We start from the raw sequence: 19,102 nt of genomic DNA on the forward strand, positions 1-19,102 counted from the left end.
GATTGGTTATCGGTCAGAGCGACGAATCAACAGGTTGAACCACTGGTGTATCGAGATAAAGCCAGTGCACGGCATCACCTGAGTAAGCGCAGTGGCAGGGGGAGATTGTTGAGAAGAGCTACGATGATAAGTCACGGACTACTGGTAGTGCAAGCGACGAGAAATTGACAGACGAACGGTTTTACAGCGAGAGCATTTGGAAGGTGAGCAGATCAAGTTACTTGTCCGCGTTGACGGTCAAGTTTTCTGTTGGCGTATTTTATTAGAGCGACTGCGAACCTCACTCAATTAGATGAGAGGAAAGTGTATGGTGTTCGCGTGACGTTCATCAGATCTGCTCACTGCTGGACGACAATGTTGATGCTTGCCCAGCACAATCACGCTTGTCTGAAAGTGTCGATTCAGCGCAAACCAAGTAAAACCAGGCCCTCGTTGGATGACTGCCTCTGTCGATCCTTCTGCGGACATTCACATCACCATTTCATTTTGCGCCGTGCTGTCCAATCGTTCATAAGCAACTGAAGTGCCAAGTAGGCACTGTTCCCATGGGATGTTGTGTTTTGGATGCATCGCTTGGGACCGGTGCTCCGTCCTGTTTTCGACTTCCATTTCGGACTTGCAGAGAGCTGGCGCGCGGATCTCTGCAGCAGCAGAACAGCATATTTGTCGGAGCGTGCTTCTTTCTCTGTACATGTAACCGCGGTCCTAACTTTACTATCGGCACTTTGATGTCGACGTCAATCTCGTGCTCGAACTTGCGGGCGGCAGCACCGAAGGGCGCAATTCAGTTCACGTGAAGATCGAGGTGTCGTAGTCGTACGGTAGCGGTTGATGAGCTCGATCGCTTCTTCCAGGATGTCCACAGACGCGCACACCAACACGGGAGCGAAGATGTATTCCACATAAGCGGGGTTGTCGACGCTAGCGTTGTTCAGGGTCGTCGGATCCACGATTTTACCGTTCGGATTCTTAGAAACCTTGGTGTTGGGACTGTCCAACAGAAACTCGATACCTTTGTCAATACTTTCTTGGATGAGACGCTCCGCACGCTCCTTCGCCGCGACTCTGATGAACTCGAATTGGTTTATGCCAAGCACGACAATTTCAGGTTCGTTATGCCGCGCTTGACGAATATATATCCTTGTAGGCTTTCGACAAGGGCAAAATACATGTAATAACGAATGATGTCGTCGCGTGAAGGAAGACATCGAAGAATTTTCAAGTTGGCGAAAGAGGTCTTGTCGATAACTGCAGGAAATTGCGGCCCTCGCCGTAACACGCACTACTGCCGGGATCCAAGCATGCGCTAACCTAACTTAACTTTCACACACCACTCGCCATGTCCAGAGGTCATTTTTGTGCCCCATTGATCCAGTGCAGCAGTAGGTACTACGTTGGGTCTCGCTCGACAACTCGTGTTAGAGAAACACCGTCAGGCGTACAGAGAGTGCAGTAGCAAGCCTTTTGTTGGCACAATGAGACCACAAACTTCCATGAAGACCAGATCCCAGTAGACTGTTGAACCTCAAACGTACTGCGATCTTGTGTTGCGCTGCCTCAGGTGTAGCATCTCCTGACTGCATCCACCCGATTAGCCCAGGTAAACGTTGGAGGGCAGCTTGATCTCGGTTGTGCAAACATTTTATGAATGTCGCGATCAGCCTTGGATCACCAATAAACCCCAGTGACATCAATACACGTATGCAGTGGTCGCTGCAGCGTTGTCAGAGAGAGAGCCCTGCACCGCTGCGTTTGCTCTTCAAATGTGAAATGCAGAAGTAGCGTTAGCGTACCACACACCACTTTCGCGTGCACTTCCAAACATAATTCCTGCCGAAGTCGTCCAATCACAATCGACGATCGGCTACATCATACTCAGTCCAAGTGGCAATTATCTTACTTAAGCGTTACTTGCTTCCCCCTCCCCCTCCCGCTGCGCATTGACGATTCGAACCTCGTGTCGATCCACTGGTGGGTGCTCCAAAGGCCACACACAGAGAGTCGCAGAGCGCTTGGCAGCATCGGACGCCGCCGCGCGCAGCAACTCGATCTCGAAGCGACGCACAGGCGCAGCACAGCGCACGTGCACCCAAGCTCAGCCAACCAGGTACGGCCTGCTTCCCACCAGTAACAACGGTCAGCAGTTATTATAGGTGAGCTCTGTGCCCCTTCATGCCCAGAAGCTATTTTTAGCTCAAAGGGGGAGAGGACTGATGTCTGCTGGGCCACACAGCTGCCACACCAAAAAGTGTAGACGAACAAGAGATGGCTACACCCTTGCATCAACTGACATCCAAATGTTCGTGCAGACCGAAGCCATCGCCGATCTGCGACGAGGCAGCGTCCACGAGCATTTCCTCCGAGTGTAGCAATTGAGCACCAAGCCAGGCAAGCTGGGGCAGCGGCATGGGGATGGCTTGCGACGCCGAGGGCCGCGCGGTGACCGGTGAGCGCGTAGTGGCGCCGGGCACCGCCGGCGCGTGCGGCGTGCAGGTGCAGGCCGAGGAGACCAAGTCGGACGTTGAAGCTCCGGGGCTGAACCCGGAGGAGACGGCCATGATCCTCACAAGTCTCAGCAAGGGCTTCTCCGGCAGTGGCGGTGCTTCTGGTGCCGTGACGGCGGCGGGCTCTCCCGACTCGGACCACGATGATATGGGCGACTCGGACGACGACGAAGACGCGGAGCACCGCCGCCACTTCACCGCCATCGGCGGAGTTGGAAAGGTGCACCGCGTGCAGCAGATCAACTTTGATGGTCCGAAAGGCAGCAAGCTCGACTTCACGGATGATGCCGGCTTTAGTCACCGCTTCCGGAACGAGAGCAACCGCGTCAAGAGTCTTGTCACCAAGCACATCTCGATTGAGGAGCTGCGCGCGCACTTTGATCGCCCGATCATCGATGTGGCCAAGGACTTTGGCATCTGCATAACGCTCATGAAGAAGATCTGTCGCCGCAACGGCATCAAGCGCTGGCCGCACCGGCAGATCCGCTCGCTGTCGAAGAGTATAGCGTCCATGGAGGCCGCCATGCTCAGCGCACACGGCAGCGAACGGGAGAAGTACCGCGACCAGATCGTCAACTTGAAGATGAAGCGCGAGTCCGTCATTGCGGACCCCAACAAAGACAGCTCCATGCGTCCCAAGACATCGCCGCCGTCTTCGGTGCACGGCGAGTCTTCGGTGCACGGCGAGTCCTCCGGCCATCGAGTTCCTTCTCACCACGTGTCTTCAACCCCCAAGATGACCCCACGACCCGGCGATGATGTCCATGCCACCTTGCAGGGCTACCCGGTAACGCCTACAGTCAAGATGGAGGGCTTGGCTGTTGGTACCCCACACCCAGCGCCAACTTCGAGCACGTCCACCATTGGTCCGTCGAAGGGTGGCCGCTGGACCAGCGAAGAGCACGCCGCTTTCTTGGAGGGCATCCGCCTGTACGGGAAGGACTGGCGTCGTGTGGCCCAGGTGGTCATGACGCGTAGCGCAGTGCAGACGCGTACTCACGCCCAGAAGTATTTATTGAAATTTGCTGGGCGCTTCCCGTTCGACACCGATGGAGTGCTGAAGGATCACCACCCAGCCCCGGTGCACACGCAGTATTCGTCCAGTGAGAAGCCTGTGGCATCCATGCTGAGTCCGACGACGAGCGTGGCGTCGAGCAACACTGTCATGACTCCTGCAAGCGACGACTGCGCGAGCAACGGGTCCTGGAACTCAGAAGAGGCTCAGCCTCCGACGAAGCACGGAGAGGCCATGGCCATGATCTTGAACGGCAGCCCGCAGGTGGAGCCGGTAGCGGGGGTCCATGGAGCCAACGCCGGAGCCGCATCACTGCCGCCATTGCCGTCGCGCGCAACGACGATCAAGGCGGAGGAGGCTGCACCAGTAACGTTCCAGCCGCAGCCATTCGCGCAGCAGGGGACGCCGCCAGCCTCTTTCCAGTTCTTCTCTCAGCAGGCACAGCCTCAGCAGCAACAGGTTGCGCCGTAGCTGGTACAGCCTGCTGCATTGATTGCAGACACGTTGTCGCGGCACACTCGCGGCGTGCGCGTTTAGACAGTTTTGCGTGAGCGACGTGGGCGTATTAGGGCGCGCGGGTTCTTGCCCGAGCGCTCGGTCTCGCTCGTTCACAGCCCCGGGGCAGCAGCACAGCAGCACTCGGTTGTAGGATCTCGATTTTGACTAGTCGTAGTAGGAGCGGAGCGAGGAAAATAGACGAACATCCCCTTGGAGCTCATCGCGAGGACTGGCGCCGGCTGCGCTGCTATCGCCTCCAGAGCCACCCCGCCGTCCTCCAACACAGAAGCAACGCAGCAGCAAAACCTGTGGCTGTCACCGCCGCTGCGTGTCCTTGCGCAGCCGTTTGAGCGTCAAGTCTGACTCGTCGGCATCCCTTCGTGCGCACAACAACAATGCCACCAGCCTCAGAACCCCCAGGCAGCAACTACCCGTGACCACCAGAATGGAGACCCAGTCGTGCGTGGCGCAGGACTGTGGTCGACACGTCGAACGAAGGAGAAGAGGCGAAATAGTTATCATTTTTTCTGTGGGGGTTTTCATTTGTCACTCAAGAGTTTGGCTTTCTCTCTTCTTCCTCTTCGTCATCTTCTCACGAAGAGGCGGTGGGATCGAAGGTTTAGTGCTGCTTGGCCTCCACCTCCTTGACGAGCTTGGCGAGCTCCTCCGGGTTGTACAGCATAAAGTACTTCTCGATCTGCGGCAGGTAGTGCACCTTGCCCTTCTCCATGTTGAACCAGTACACGTAGGACGCGTCGTTGTGCGCCACGCCCACGGTGCGCACGTCGTTGAAGGACGGCACGAGGATCGGGTCGTCCTTCGAGTTGCCCTGCGTCTCGTCCGACTCGAGCGGGTCGCGGTTGAACTGCGTCACGCCCACCTCGGCGGCCTCCAGCTCCTGGCGCTCGCGGCCCACGGCGTGCTCGAGGTCGTCGGGGATGCCGCCCGTGGAGGCGAAGCCGCGCGCGGCCAGGCGGGCGGCGGGGCGGAGGGGGGCGAACACGCGCGTCACGAGGCTCATGCTGGGCTTGCAATTGCGGGCTTTAGACTGGCGGCTGGGGCAGGGAAAGCGAACTGAGGCGCGCGCTGATTGAGCGGTGGAGATCGCGAGGAGGAAAAACACGCGCTTAGAAATAGAAATACGATAGAAACGGACCACCACCGCCAGAATGGGGCGGAAGCGACCAATGAAAAACAGACCCAATTTTTTGCCAGTGAATGACGCGCGCTATGTGCTGCCCAGATACTGCAGGCAGGATCATCGGTACGATCACCTTCATTTCGACTGTTGACAGCACCGACTTATATATTACGATGCGCGTACTGGACGCTCCAAACGCGACCGTCCCCCTTGGCAATTGGCGCCACGGCTGAAGGACCGGAGCTACTAGTAGTAGTAATGCTATCGTTACCTAGTCTGCGGTACTCAGGACGAAACTACGGTGTCCCTCTGCGATACTCGTTTACCTAGCGTGCAGGAGTCGCTTTGATACCAATTCTTCCACCGCTTCCTATTGCGAGAAGTACGCAACACCCGACGATCAACACTACGATAATCATACTTCGGGAATATTTACCAAAAGAATAGGTGAAATGTGAAACCGTTCATCCTGAGTAAAGCAAAAGTAAATTGGAGCCGATACCGAAGAAACTCTGCTTCCATGAGCCTTCCACGCTCTGCTATCAACGCCTGACATGCAATATATCCGCGTGGAACGCCCAGTTGTGTTGGCAGTATTTGGGTCTTTCCCTTTAGAAACGCGTTAGAAATGCTCAATCCAAGGAATGGTTTCACACAAAGACACGTGCGAAAAGTCGGGTAAAAAGGGCGATCGCGGGCACAATGTACCACCGAATTGGTACAGGTCAGGCTGCACCACCACAACGCACACCCGACACTCGCTTCAACATTGCATCGCCGTGTGCGCATTGAGGATTCCCCATCGACAGCGATTGAGTGCATTACACTGCCGAGCAGTGAGTTATATTCGCAACTTTCACAGATCGTCGTACTGTCATCTACTGGTGGCGCATTGGAAAGCGCACCAGCTAATCCACCGAAATCACCTCGACGCTGCCCTCTTTGGGCGTCTTCTGCTCGTCTTGCTGCTGAGACTGCTGTGGCTGTTGCGGTGGAACTGGCACGGGGCCCCCCATTTTCTTGAAGAATGAATCTATAGGTTTCACCGACTTCGCTGGAGACGGTGTAGTAGCCACAGCAGGCAGGTTCGATTTGGCTGGGGTTGTGCTTGCAGACACAGCCGCCGGCTGCTTCGTCGGTGTCTTCGCCTTAGGGGGCGCGGTCTTCTGCGACTTCGCCTTCGAGGGTTTGGACTTCTCCGCTACCTTCGCTGTCTTGACGGTCGCTTTCTCAGCGGACTTCACTGGCTGCACGGGACCTGCAGGCTTGACTTGATCTGTAGTTGAAACAGCTGCAGCCTTCTCCTTCGCCTCCTGCGCTCTCTTCTCTTCGGCTTTCTTCTTTTCCTCTTCTTGCTGCAGCTCCTTCTTACGCTGCTGCTCTTGCCGCAACGCTTCAAGCCGCTTCTGCTCCTCCTCATACTCGCGGGCCTTTCGCATTAGAGTCGACTCGAATACAGGATCGCACAGCAGCTCTCCAACAAGACCCGGGAAATGAGCCTCGGCACATGTGGCGGTGCCGCTCTGGTTACACCAGAACGGACCCACGATTTGGGGCTCGAGCTTTGCTGGCTTAACAGTTTTGACCTTGGCCCGCTTCTTCTGAAGCTGCGAGGGCAACTTGTGCTTTGTTGGTGACGATGGTCGCTCAGCACGATCCATCCTCTCATCATCGTCTGCCGGAGCATCGTCCATGTAGTCAACTTCATCCTCGTAAGCCAGCCACTGATCTTCGTAGTCCAGATTATCCTCGTCAGATTCGTCAGCGTCGTCGTCGGCATCGGACAAACTCTCACCAGGCTCTTCCTCTTCCCATTCATCGTCACTATCTACGGAGTAGTCGAATTTCGCATACTGTGCTAACGGCCGCCGACCACCACGGAAAACGCGGCTTCGAGTGCTGTAGGTACCGTAGTACGCCGGTCGTACGTTTTCATAGAACTGCAGTAACTTCATCGCACCTAGCTTCGGGTCACGGAAACGCTGAGCACTCCATCCCTCTGGAGAGATCGTGCCCGCTGTGTTCGTGGGTGCACCCCTCCTGTCATTTAATGACGAGAAAATTGACTTGTGAGATCCAGAGTTCGATGCCCCAGGCGATGTGTCCCCGCTAGATCCCAAGAAACTAAAAGCCGCGTCCATGCGATCGATCTTCGCTCTCCTGCTTTCACACACTCCGCTGGTACTGTCTGCATCTTGGTCGCCAGTCATGTCGATAGCGGATGCGCTAGTACCAGCACCACTTGCTGCAGCAGAGTCTAATCCGGAACTGGATTTAACAAAGAACGACGCAAACTGCTTTTGTCGCTTCGAAGACTCGGCTTTCTTCTCTTCCTCTTCGCGTTCACGCTTCCGCTTCTCTTCATCTTTAGCCTGCTTCCGTTCCAGTCCATGCCGCTTCTTTTCCTCAGCAGCCTGAAGTTTCTCCTGTTCCTTCATTTCACGATCCTTTGCTTTTTGCAATTCAGCATCCACCGCAAAGCCGAACTTTCCAATCTTCGCCTCCTCGGCGCTCACTTTTGCTTCGTCTACTGGCTTCTGATGCAAAAGTTGGACAACCTTCGCCAAAGCTTTTAATTGTTGGCCAAGGCGTTTGCGATTTTTACGCATACGCTTAATAGTCTTTTGGGCGTCATCCACGAAGTACTTCTCGGGGTTGCCAACCTCCCACACCCACAATGCATCGGCGCTTGTGTCTTCGAATACGTTAGCTTTCGGTGGACGAACACCGTGAGCCGTGCGCTGAGCGAGCATCTTAATCTCCATTTCTATCGCAAGAGCTGTTGCTCGGTCTACTGCTCCAGTATCAGTGCTGCCGTTATCTTCCGTTGTCACTTCCATATCTACGTCATCTGCTTCGACCTCTTTTTTAAATGAGGCTAGAAGTTCACCAGAAACCACCGAGAGACTGACAGTCCGACCTTGAAGAACCTTTACCATGAAACACTTCACTTCGTGAGGAAATTCGACTGATGATGAGGTCGTAGCTTCATCTGCAGTCTTACTAACGGAATTGGCTTGATCGTGCAGCTTCCGCCACGTTTCAGATAGTGCTTGTCTTGCTTTGTCCTGGTCGACAGTAATATCCAAGTTGATATCCAGCGCAGCACCAAATATGTCTTGCATGACCGTGTCGCTCTCTTGCTTGGATTGCAGTAACTCCATGAACTGCTTTGTTAGTTCATCAGTCTTCAGCTTATAAGTGTCCACGCGCGCTTGGGTTGCAGGATCCAACGGTTCCACCGGCGCAGCCTTCACCTCCGCTGCAGCAGCTTTCTCTTTCATCTTCTGTTGCCGCTTAGTTGGTGTTTTCGCTGCCTTAGTACCTTTCGCTCGCGCCGCGGGCGACTTGACCGCTTTGCCCTGTCCCTTACCATTTTCCGTAGTAGATTGAGCAGCACCTTCGTCCGCCGACGTGGACGCGGCGGTAAGATCAACGACGCTCTCTTCAGCCGCTACATCCTCCGTAATTTCCTTCTCGTCTCCCTCATCTTCTCCCTTTGCATTTGCACCAGCTTCTTCGCTGACGTCCACAATGTCCTCTTCATTGACAATAGCGTCGTCCGAGATGGGGGCTCCGGCAGGGACCGTCTCCCCACCCGTCTCAAGCTCAGCACGAGCTCGTTTGGCCTCGGGCGTGCTGAACACGTCCTCGTCGTCATCCAAGTCGTCTTCGTCCTCATCATCAACCACTGCATGGGGAGAAATGAAGCGAGCCGCCGGCTTCTTAGGCTTCGGCTTGGGCTTGGGCGACGCCTTGGTCTTTCCCTTGGCCCTCGCTTTGGCCGGCGTTTTAGCTCTGGGCTTGGCAACTGCTGCCTTCTTCTTGGGCGGAGTCTCCTCCGTTTTACCTGTTTTCTCCTCGGAATTAGCCGCTTCGGCCTCCGATTTGGCAGCAGGCGACGCGACTCGAGGGCGCTTGGCAGCGGCGCTCTTGGGCTCGGCTTCCGCCTCGTTCTCGCCCACCTTCTTGGGCGAGAAGAAGGAGGAGATGGAGGCCTGTCGCGGGCCCTTCTTCTGCTGTTTTAGCGGCGGAATTACAGGCAGAAGGTCAGTTTTAGCATCTAGGGACGTGTTGAGCGTTGTAGCGCGCGTTCTAGAGCGCTTTAGAGCCCGAGAAAGGGACGGAAATGCAGCTGGGACGCACCTCCACCATGCTGGCTGTAGGTTCGAGCGACGGAGGGGCTGGGCACGCCGCGCAGACACCAGGCGCTTCACGTCGAGAGGCTCCCGGCTTGGCGCTTTGGCGTTTGGCGCGCTTTCCCAAGGACGACGGATCGCGGAAGAGTGACTGATCCCGCGTTAGAGTGACGTGTGGTACAGAGTTCCAACGCTGCAGAGTTTGGCTACATGTACAGTTGAAGTTGACGCACAGATAACTTAGATAGAGATAGTTGTGAGTGTTTGACGCTTAATGTCCTCGACGTTTAACTCGACCACGAACTCGACGACTAATATCTTGGGGTTACACGGCCTTATGGCTGGGGAGCACGCGGTGGAGCTCCGGCAGCCTTTGGTCGCGAAAATACGGCCTTGAATGCGGCTGCAAATGCTGATGTCGGCAAAGCCGTGAATGACGGTGCGGTCGCTGCGGTCTGAGTGGCTGTTAGGCCTGCTGAAGGTGCTGCTGGTGCGGCTGCGGGTGCATTGCTGGGTGGACCGGCACTCCCGGCGGTGGAGATTGTACTGGGAGGAGGCGGGTTGCTAGTTGGTGCACTAGGGGTGGTAGCTTGGACTGCAGTGGGAAGAACTGGAGCTGGGGTAGTCGCACTTGCATCACCAGTGGCTGGCTGATCTCTATTGGAGGCGGCACTTGCCGCAGCTTGTTCCGCCGCAGCCTGGGCTTTTCTAGCCTCAGCCGCCTTCTTAGCTTCGATTGCCTTTTCTCGCTCCAGTTGCTGCAGCCGAGCTTCCTCCGTGATGTAGTACTCCTCCACCTCGGTCATCTGCGCCTCAAACTCCGCCCGTGACACGAAACCACGAGAGTACAACTGTTTTTTCTCCTCGTCACGAAGTTCCTCAGCAATACGATTTGTAACTTCGTGAAAAGTAGCGTCGATATCCGCTGTGGCGCCTCCAATAAACTCCATCCATCGCTGTTTTCCTGGGTTATGAGAGCTGTTCCCTTCTGCAAAGGGGTTTTTGGCCTCATCACCCTCTTCGGTAGTAGCCATTTCAACATTCTCACTGTCTGCTGCGCCTTCGTCTCCGTCCTGTTGATTCTCGCCACCTTCTTCTACTTCATCTTCTTCATTCTCCTCCTCCTCCTCGTCTCCTTCTTCTTCGTCTTCTCCAGAAGCAGGCGATGAAGCGCGTCGTATAGCTCTTAAATACGCTAGATATTCACTGTCATGTTTATCGTGTTCAGCATCCAGCTCGCTGTCGTCAATCATCGAGCCAAGCTCGCAGTTCCAGCAGATATTCTCGTCGCCATTTTCCTTCGCACACTTCTTGTGGTAATATTTTGTGCACGTAGGGCAGCGGATTAATCTGGACGGCACTCCACTTTCCTCGCACAGTTCACACATAACCTTTTCCGGTTTTGTCCGTTTGGGCTCGCTATCGAGGGTCGGGACGTACCACGTCCCCTTTCCGGATACAATTGGAGTTGCAGCGACTGGGGTGGGTTGGCCAGCACCTCCAACTTGGTCATCCATAGGTAAGTGTTTTTGCTCAGCCGTGGCTGCGCGTGGCGTTGGCGCTGGAGATTCCGAATCGCTATCAATGCCCTCCGAATCACTCAAATTCGTCAAATCCACGATGTTCAAAAGTTTCAGCTGTGATCGACTCACTTCTTCGGGATCATCTTCTTCGTCAACATCTTCCCCGCCACACTCACGCATAAACGATAAAAAATCTGGACTGCAGTAACCAAGCACGGGGGTTTCAACAGGTACATCGCGAACGACTTCAAAAGGCGCTGCAGTAACCTTGACAAACTCCACCCCGTCAACCTCCGACAAGACTGCAGCTGGTGACTCCGAATGCCGCCGTTCTTCACCCACGGTCGGGACCGCTTCTGGGTGTTTTTTCTTGGGTAACAGCACGTTGGCATTACCATTTGATTGGGTCTGCTCAGAATCTGTCGCTGAGGTTGATGATGCATCTTTTGTCTGAGAAGCGTTTGTAGCAGAAGCTGGTGCCGACGACGGTGCCTTGGGAGCTGTGGCTGTCGTCGTCGGGGTCGGCTTTGTTGTAGTAGAAACCGAAGGAGCAGGTCTTGATGCCACTGGAGCCGATACTGGTGGAGAAGTTGACGGTACTGCCGCTGCCTTGGATACCCCTGCACCTGTTATCGTTGCCACTGCCGCACCAGACACTGAGCTAGCTTGAACTGTAGTCGGCGGTACCTTAGATGTCCGCTTCGATGCGACAGATGATACTGTCGCTACTGATCCTGTCGCTGTAGTTGAATTCGGCGCCGGATTAGCTGCGTCCGGGGGTGCGGATGTAGAACTCGATTTCACGGGAGGTGCTATTGTCGACACCACTATGGGGGGTGTTGATACTGCAGATTGCGATTTCGGTTTGACCAGGGTAGCGGCTGCTTTTGCTTCTGTGGTATCCTTTGCAACGGCGCTAATAAATGCTGGCTTGGTTGTCGACGGCAACGGTGGCATAGCGGCGGTTGAGGCTTGAGCTAGTTGTATTCCACCATTCGATTTCGTACTCACCGGTGCCGTTGCTGCACCCGATCCCACCGTCATTGAAGTTGCTGCGTTGGAACCAGCTGCGACAGCCGAGTGCACAGTCGGTGGGTGGCTTCGTCGGGCCACTGCCAATCCATCGAACACAGTAACGAAGTCCGCCGCCTGGAACTCGACGGGTTCAAACACCCGAGACTGGAAGAGCGGGTCCTCTTTCTCGGCAGTCTTTTCCTCCACCGCCTTCGATTTGCTCACAACTAAAGATGCATTAGCATCAACCGTAGCCTGTACACGTTTCCCTGCTGTCGAGTCCGGCCGCGCGTCCAACGCCTGTCTTTTCCGGAGTTCTTCCGCTGCCTTCTGCGTCTGCGTCTGTGTCTCCTTCTCCGCCCCCTTCCTGTCCACCACCACTGCAGGCGGTGGTCTCGGCTCCGCAGGCTTCGGATGTACTTGCTTCTCCTTCGCATCCCTAGCAACTACAGGCGCCGGCTGCGACGCCGACGACGTGTGCGCGCGTTGCTTCGCCTGTGCCGCCCCTGCACTCGTCGGCTGCGACTGTGCCACGCCCCTCTCCGCCGCGCGCTTCCTCATCAGTGCGCCGGCTTCCATCGAGGGGAAGTCGCTCTCTCGGAACGTGGTCGAGGGGAACACGCGGCTCTGGAACAGCGCGCGCTGCTCGTCCTGCAGCTGCTTCCTGAGGGCCTCCTCCTCCCGCCTGCTCCTGCCCTGCTGCTCCTGTCTGTGGCTCTCCAGGCTCTGCTGAACCACCTTCTGCACCTGCACGTCGTCCTCCTCCTCGTCGTCCGAGATGAGGTCGATCACGTCCGGCTGCGTCTTGGCTCTGGCCTTGGCCGGCGCTGGCTTGGGCTTCGGCTTGGGCTTGTCCTCAGCGTGTCGCTTATTTGAGGCGTTCTTGCTGTCCTCGAGCCTGCGCTTCTTGGACTGCGCGAGCGAGTCCTCATTGCGTCTGCTGTTTGAGGCGCCGTTGGCGGCTGCGGAGAGGGCGGAGGCGGCCACGCGCCGCGCCGTGGGGCGGAAGGCCAGCGGCTTGGAGCGGCACGAGTCGCACACGTCGTGCTCCGAGCTGAAGTTGAGGCAGCCGCACTCGCGGCAGGTGACGCCGCGCGCACCCCGCGCCATTATTGCTCTGGGTGGTGTCAGCAACTGTGGCATGGTCCAGCTCGACGCTGATTGGACGATATTCGAATACTACCGGTAGATAACCGGTGCGTGCCAAAGAGACAAATGTAGCCATGTGTCACGCAGGGGGGTACTAGTTGCAGTTGCAGTTTTGTTGCAATTTTTCGTCCGAAATAGAGTGCTAGTGCTCGGTTTAGCGCAATAGTTGCTGTTTATGGATTGTAGTGAAGGGGGTTGACTGCGGACCGCCATGCAGCCAGGCTACGCCCGGCTACGCGGCAGTGAGGCGGACGCAGGAGGGGATGTGGAGGCTGAGGAGGAAGATAATCGACCGGAATCGGATGCAGCGGTGGAAGACAACTACGGCTCCTTGTGGGACGACGTGGACGGCAGCAATGTACCGGAGGAGCTGAGGTCGCCACGGGATCACGATGCACACTCCATCATCGACGTACTGTCTAGTCAGCTGCAGAACCGGGAGATCCCGCAGTATCTCGACGAGTTCGAGGTCGTGATCCCCGACGCGGAGGTCGTGGTCGGTTCTGTGCCTATTGAAGAGATCCAGCAGCGAGAGCAGCAGGTGGAGGAGGCGAGGCTCCGGCAGGCCGAGCTGGAGAGCAACTTATATCGCCAGCGCGAGATTCACTTAGCGCAGCAAGAAGCGCTGGCTCGAGAGCGATTATTGCAGGAAGCACGACGGAGACATGCTGAGCTGGTACTGAAAGACCGACAAGCGGCTGAAGCCATGCAGCTACGCGCACGAAGAATTGGGCACGTGTTTCAGCAGGCTGAAACACATTTGACGGACACGCTGAAGAAGCAGGAGGCTCGAGTAGAACAGCTTTATGGGGCGTTGATGCCGTCGCGCGTGCCACAGAGTCGAAAGCGGTACCGGGTGGAATGGGCTCGAATACCGCTGACAATTCGCATTAGAGGAAGGATGCTGAACGCTGTGAAGGATAAATTGCCGCCAGGTCAGTACGTTATGGTGGCGACTTTGTACGATCGTTTGGGCGGGCATGCACTACATTGGACGAACTGGGATCCAGAATTATCGCCGACAGCAGAAGCGACCAGCGATAGTAGAACTCAAGTGGGTCGTCCTAATTTCACGCGGCCATTTCATCACCGCGGGCGCTTCTACAATACGGAGGTTGTCGTGAATCAAGACATGTTCGTGGTTTGCCCGCCAGAAGTGGAGCTTCGACCAGGAAACACTCTCATCTTCGAGCTGTTCCTGCTATCCCAAGCGACAGCGGCGGCTTATGCCGGAAGCAATGTGATGTCCATGCCCAAGAGGAGACGGCGTCGAGGCGGTCAGCTCCTAGACCAAACTATGGCAATGCAAACCGACCACGTCGTAGCTTGGGGAGCCTTGCCTCTAACCACGCCGGATTTCCAGGTCGTGCAGGGGACATTCAAGCTACCACTACTGCGCGGTGAAATGGATCACACGATGGACAAGTATCAGGACATGGAGAAAATGTTCCAGCACGACTTGTCCTCGTGGCTCTGCAATTTCTATCTCCAAGTGTACCATCTCCCCAAGCCTCCTGCCATTTTGCTGCATCGATCCCCTCGGAAAAAACACGCCGGTGACGATGGCTTCGATGCTGAGATTGATGAGCGTGGTGGTCTGCTACGACTCATGCTACCAGAGGTGGAAAACAACCACCAAAGGTATATGCGTAAGATGTCGACTTTACCGAGCAATGCCGACCAGACAATTCGGAAGCGGTCGCAATCTCCCGTTCATCGACGGAGTAATGGCGAATTAAGCACCGATAGAGCGCTGCTAGATAGCGGCGAAGAATCCCAGCTTGCACACGCGAGCAGCGACGGTAAGCACCATGGCGCTGGGGTCGTGAAGCCGTACTCCTCAGCGTCGCCTTTGTTGGTGGACGAGGAGGAGGCTACGACTACCAAGAAAAAGAGGGCTAAAGCACCTCCGCGATTTTTGTCTCCAATGCGGTGGCGGTGGAGGCGATGGCTCACTAGCTTCGGTCAAACCAGGAAGACGCGTGTCTACGTACGTGATAGTGCTTCGAGTTCTTTACAAATTGCTACCGAAAAGCTGACAATGACGATGCTCTGTTTTGCCAACTCGATGAATGAATTAGTCAGGCGACGCAGTGGCAATGCAGCAAAATCACAGGCATCTTCACAAAACGATTTCAGTTGAAGAAGAGAAGCAAATGCAGAACGGGAGCGCCCGATTACTGTCGGGCCAGGCTAGCAGTCGACAATTGGGCCTTGACGGTGTGCGGGTCGCAGATCACTTTGACAGTATCGATCAAGATGTGGAAATACCCGAAGACTGCGATGATGCAAGTTTAGTTGGACGAGGACAACAGCTAGACGTGGAGAATTACACTTTCTCAGTGAATGCCGCTGCTTCCATGGAGACGGCTCGCCATCAACGATTCCACGCACAACGAAAAATGCACTACCTGAAGCATGAGCTGCTGGTTGATCTGGGTTTTTCGAACTGGCATACGCTCGAGTTCTGGAGGCTTATAGCTATGCTGCTGTTTTCTTGCTGGATTCGGCTGTACGTCCACTACTTGACGCAGTGGCTCTTTTTGCGGGGCAGCCGCGTTCCTGTGTACGACTTCCAGCCACAGTGGACTACGTGTGTTGTCAAGTATACGTGGCAGACTGTCGCCACGCACGTCGAAATCGGTTTGCTCGCGTTGGGGGTGCTAGGAAATACGATGATGTTTGCCTTCCTATCTGGAGCTGCCGCCGTAGGTCAGCGTTACGTAGGAGACCTACCAGCGTTCGGCTCCAACTTCGTAGCTTGTGCTGGGATCGCCACCGTACTGGATCCGTTCCTAGTGCTCCTAGTCGACGTACTTTCACATCACTACGGTTGCTCTCAACTTAGCGAGTGTGCAGTATCTCTGACAGCTTCTGGCTGCACCTGTGTCACTGGCGACTGGTTCAAGCTGTATGTGCGTTTCCAGGCACAAGAGGGCAGTGGTCTCGTCGGTATTTTCATTGTTGTCATCCTGTACGTGGCTCTCACGTGTTTGTCGCTCTTGGGGTTGTACATCTACCTGCTCTACATTCACATGAATGGTCGAATGCTTGACGTGTATCGCCGCATTCACGGCCACGAAGACACGTTCTTCGTGCCTCATGACGCAGAGATATCGCTTCAGGAACTACAGACGGTGTGTACTCAAGCCACACGCTGGAAAGGTCCGCGCGGCACGCAGCGCAAGGTGTTTGTCCACGAGTACGCGCTCTCGGATCCGCTTGATCCACTCTTCCGCGAAACCAACACGCATATTGCCGTGTACAACGTTGAACTCGACGGCTCGCGGGAGCTACACCGCCACTTCCTCAAAATGCCGGATGGAGCTGTTCTAGAATTATTCGGCGAGCTGGGAGAAAACACGGATGGCAACTGGAAGAGCGATGCTCCGCAAGGGGCTGCGTCTCTCGCTCTGCTTTACAACATACTCCAAGATGTACAGCAAGATGGCAATTCTTCCTCGATGACTAGCGCTGCTATTTTTGAAGGGCTATAGCAGTTCAATAGATTTGTGCCAAACGTCCTCATTCACGTTAAGCCGGACGTCGAAAGTAACGAATGCTAATGTAAGTTAGAAAACGAAATGAGCGTGAAAGCAGTTCATATTCCACGACAAACACTACTGTGTGACAGCAGTAGTAGTCAACCCACTCCTCGAAGTATCGTTATCAGGCGAATCGCGACGCAACTGGAATCGAAGTATCGTTATCAGGCGAATCGCGACGCAACTGGAATTGCCGCATACTCACCACCTGGAGCGAATCGAGGCGTACGGCCGGTGGTGTGTTCGTTCAGACGACCTCGAGCCCCCATCGCTAACGTCCGTTCAGGTAAAAAGCATTAACACCTTCACAGCTATCACGACCTGTTAATGTCGACGGGAAAATGTGCGGGAACTCCGCCAATGCGACATGGTGTTCGCTGCAAGTCCTTGAACAAACTGGAACAAGAAGGTCACTATCGGGAATACCATTGTTCTCCGCAGCAGAATCGCGAAGTGCAGATGCATCCATGCTTCTAATCGTGTTCGTCACAAGTTCACGCAGCGATCCCGGGTCAGCAGCAGCACGTGGGAATGGAAACAGATACTGGCTGTAGAATTGAGCTGCCCACACCGACGAAATTCCGTTTCTTCGAGACCAGCTTCAGCCCCAGGGGCACAGAATTCGGGGCCAGGACAAAGCATTTGATCAGAAACTGTTTGACTGAGAGACTGGCCGGCTCGGTGGCGAGAGGCTTTTTCGCATCAGACTTCGCTTGAAACGCGTAATTCTTGACTCCATCGGAGTTCACCCAGCATCGCACACCAAGGCAGCCACGACAGAGACCGTGTCTAGTGCGGCCACGCTCGGAAACGGCGGCAGACCATGGTGAGATCGACGAGAAGTCCCTATTCCCTGGAGTAACTCGAACTGACTGTTCGGTGTCCCAAGACGCTCTGACTAGAGTGAGCGGGTCCAGGAGTCCAGGACTAACTTCTCTCGGATGAAGAGGGAGGGCAAGAAGACCACCTTCCCGGTGCCCGGCTTCTGCAGCGAACTTGCTCGCTCAAACTCGATAGCCATTCGCACCACCGAGCAGAACGGCTTCAAGTTGGTCCAGAATTTTTTCGGCGCCACGGGCATCACACCGTGCCGACCCCCGAACACTCGGCCCACCTCATCCGCGAGCGCGGGGGCAAGTACTAACGTTAATACCTCGCGTTCTCCACGCACAAGGAGTTCAAGCAGAGCACTGACACCCGCGAGGGCGGAATGAACCCCGCCATGCGCAAGTTCGGCACCATCATGGACACGCAGAGCCTCACTTTCAGCGTGACGGATAACGGCTATCTGAAGCACCGGTACGGCGCCATCGACAAGAACAAGTCTCGCTTGACAAGGCTGGACAACGCCGCCAAAAAAGCGGTCAAGGCGCGCCACCCGGACAAGCTGCACACAAAGCAGAAGGCGGCCAACGCTCAGGCAGCCAAGAAAGCGAACGTCAAGGTGGCCAAATCGAAAGAACAGCGTCTACGCAGTTGTCGCGGAGAGAAATACGGCACACCAACGCCGTGAACGACTTCCACCACAAGATCGCAAGCTGGATCGCCGCGAACTTCAAGACGTTCCAGCTGCCGTCGTTCCAGACGTGCGCAAGTACGAGGAAGAGACAGCCGCGGATGGCACGCCCGAGTCGCTCAGCCAGTTCCAGGGGCGCGGCAGGTAGCGAGCTCCACGGCCGGGCGGCATGCTGGGTCTCCGCCACTTCAGCTTCGAGCTGCGGCGGTACAAGATGGAGCGAGCCGGTGGACGGCTGGCCACCTGCGATGAGGAATACACATCAAGACGTGCTTCAACTGCGGCAAGGACAAGGAAAATGTCGAGAGCGAGGTGTACCGGTGCGCGTTCCGCCGTCCCGACATGGACTGTCACGGATCTAAACCGTTCCGTGGAAGCGTAGGTGTAGGATGCAGGCGGGAGACTTTGAGGGGACCCCGCCAGGCGAAGTTGAACTTATAGACGTTCTTGGCAACGACTTGAACAGAAGAGAGTAGATTTCAAAGTGTGTATTGTGAGGATTGGTTTGCTCTGCCTACTGCTGATCGTCGCGTGGTTTCGAGATCTCTGCTGGAATGGTTTCGAGACCTTCGCTTGAGGGTCGTCCGTTGCTTTTTTCCCCAACTGACCTTCACGACGGCGACTTGGTGCCCCCACGACGTAGTCCTGTCCGAACGGGGGTCCACCATGTCTGCAACTTGGACCGAGACCTCGACGGCGCCAAGAACATATCATCGTCAAGAACGTCGACATGCTGTTCTAGCCCGAACAATAAACAAGCGGTGCTGCCATCGTCGCGGAGTTCTGCCGTGCACGGCGCTACAGGCCCACGAGCCGGCGACTATGGAGAAGAGGATAGTTGCTAGAGCTCCTTGGGCGTATCACCCATCCATCAGTTTTAATACTAAGTACTTGGATTTGGCCAGTCGTGAATGGCGGTTGATCACTGCTCGGTGTGTAACTACATTCACAACGTGGAGCAGCAAAAACGGCGTGCGTAGAGTTATCATGATAGAGTTATCAGTGTTATCATGATATCATGATAACTCTACGCACGCCATGTTTGCTGCTCCACGTTC

General features: G+C 55.6%; 5 protein-coding genes across 5 annotated transcripts; 3 read left to right on the forward strand and 2 right to left on the reverse strand.

Moving 5' to 3' along the window:
- Window positions 1–2,406: 2,406 nt before the first annotated feature.
- On the forward strand, window positions 2,407–3,990 carry IUM83_06613 (NLP2 protein; the record flags this gene model as incomplete). Its single annotated transcript, XM_067930838.1, has 1 exon — window positions 2,407–3,990. One exon carries the CDS (start codon window positions 2,407–2,409, stop codon window positions 3,988–3,990), a length of 1,584 nt encoding a protein of 527 aa, XP_067789855.1.
- Window positions 3,991–4,636: 646 nt separating this feature from the next.
- On the reverse strand, window positions 4,637–5,038 carry IUM83_06614 (Cytochrome c oxidase subunit 5B, mitochondrial; the record flags this gene model as incomplete). The annotated part of the gene is made up of 1 exon (XM_067930839.1): window positions 4,637–5,038. One exon carries the CDS (start codon window positions 5,036–5,038, stop codon window positions 4,637–4,639), a length of 402 nt encoding a protein of 133 aa, XP_067789655.1.
- A 1,028-nt stretch (window positions 5,039–6,066) lies between these two features.
- IUM83_06615 (Chromatin assembly factor-I) lies at window positions 6,067–12,944 on the reverse strand (the record flags this gene model as incomplete). Its single annotated transcript, XM_067930840.1, has 3 exons — window positions 6,067–9,177; window positions 9,305–9,448; window positions 11,832–12,944. 3 exons carry the CDS (start codon window positions 12,942–12,944, stop codon window positions 6,067–6,069), a joined length of 4,368 nt encoding a protein of 1,455 aa, XP_067789660.1.
- A 250-nt stretch (window positions 12,945–13,194) lies between these two features.
- On the forward strand, window positions 13,195–16,480 carry IUM83_06616 (uncharacterized protein; the record flags this gene model as incomplete). The annotated part of the gene is made up of 2 exons (XM_067930841.1): window positions 13,195–13,918; window positions 15,855–16,480. The coding sequence occupies 2 exons, from the start codon at window positions 13,195–13,197 to the stop codon at window positions 16,478–16,480; spliced, it is 1,350 nt and encodes a 449-aa protein (XP_067789850.1).
- A 1,258-nt stretch (window positions 16,481–17,738) lies between these two features.
- Window positions 17,739–18,041, forward strand: IUM83_06617 (uncharacterized protein; the record flags this gene model as incomplete). The annotated part of the gene is made up of 1 exon (XM_067930842.1): window positions 17,739–18,041. The coding sequence occupies one exon, from the start codon at window positions 17,739–17,741 to the stop codon at window positions 18,039–18,041; it is 303 nt and encodes a 100-aa protein (XP_067789661.1).
- Between the last annotated feature and the right edge of the window lie 1,061 nt (window positions 18,042–19,102).

This window comes from Phytophthora cinnamomi (assembly GCF_018691715.1).
Source record: "Phytophthora cinnamomi strain GKB4 chromosome Unknown Contig50, whole genome shotgun sequence".
Taxonomy (NCBI): Eukaryota; Oomycota; class Peronosporomycetes; order Peronosporales; family Peronosporaceae; genus Phytophthora; species Phytophthora cinnamomi.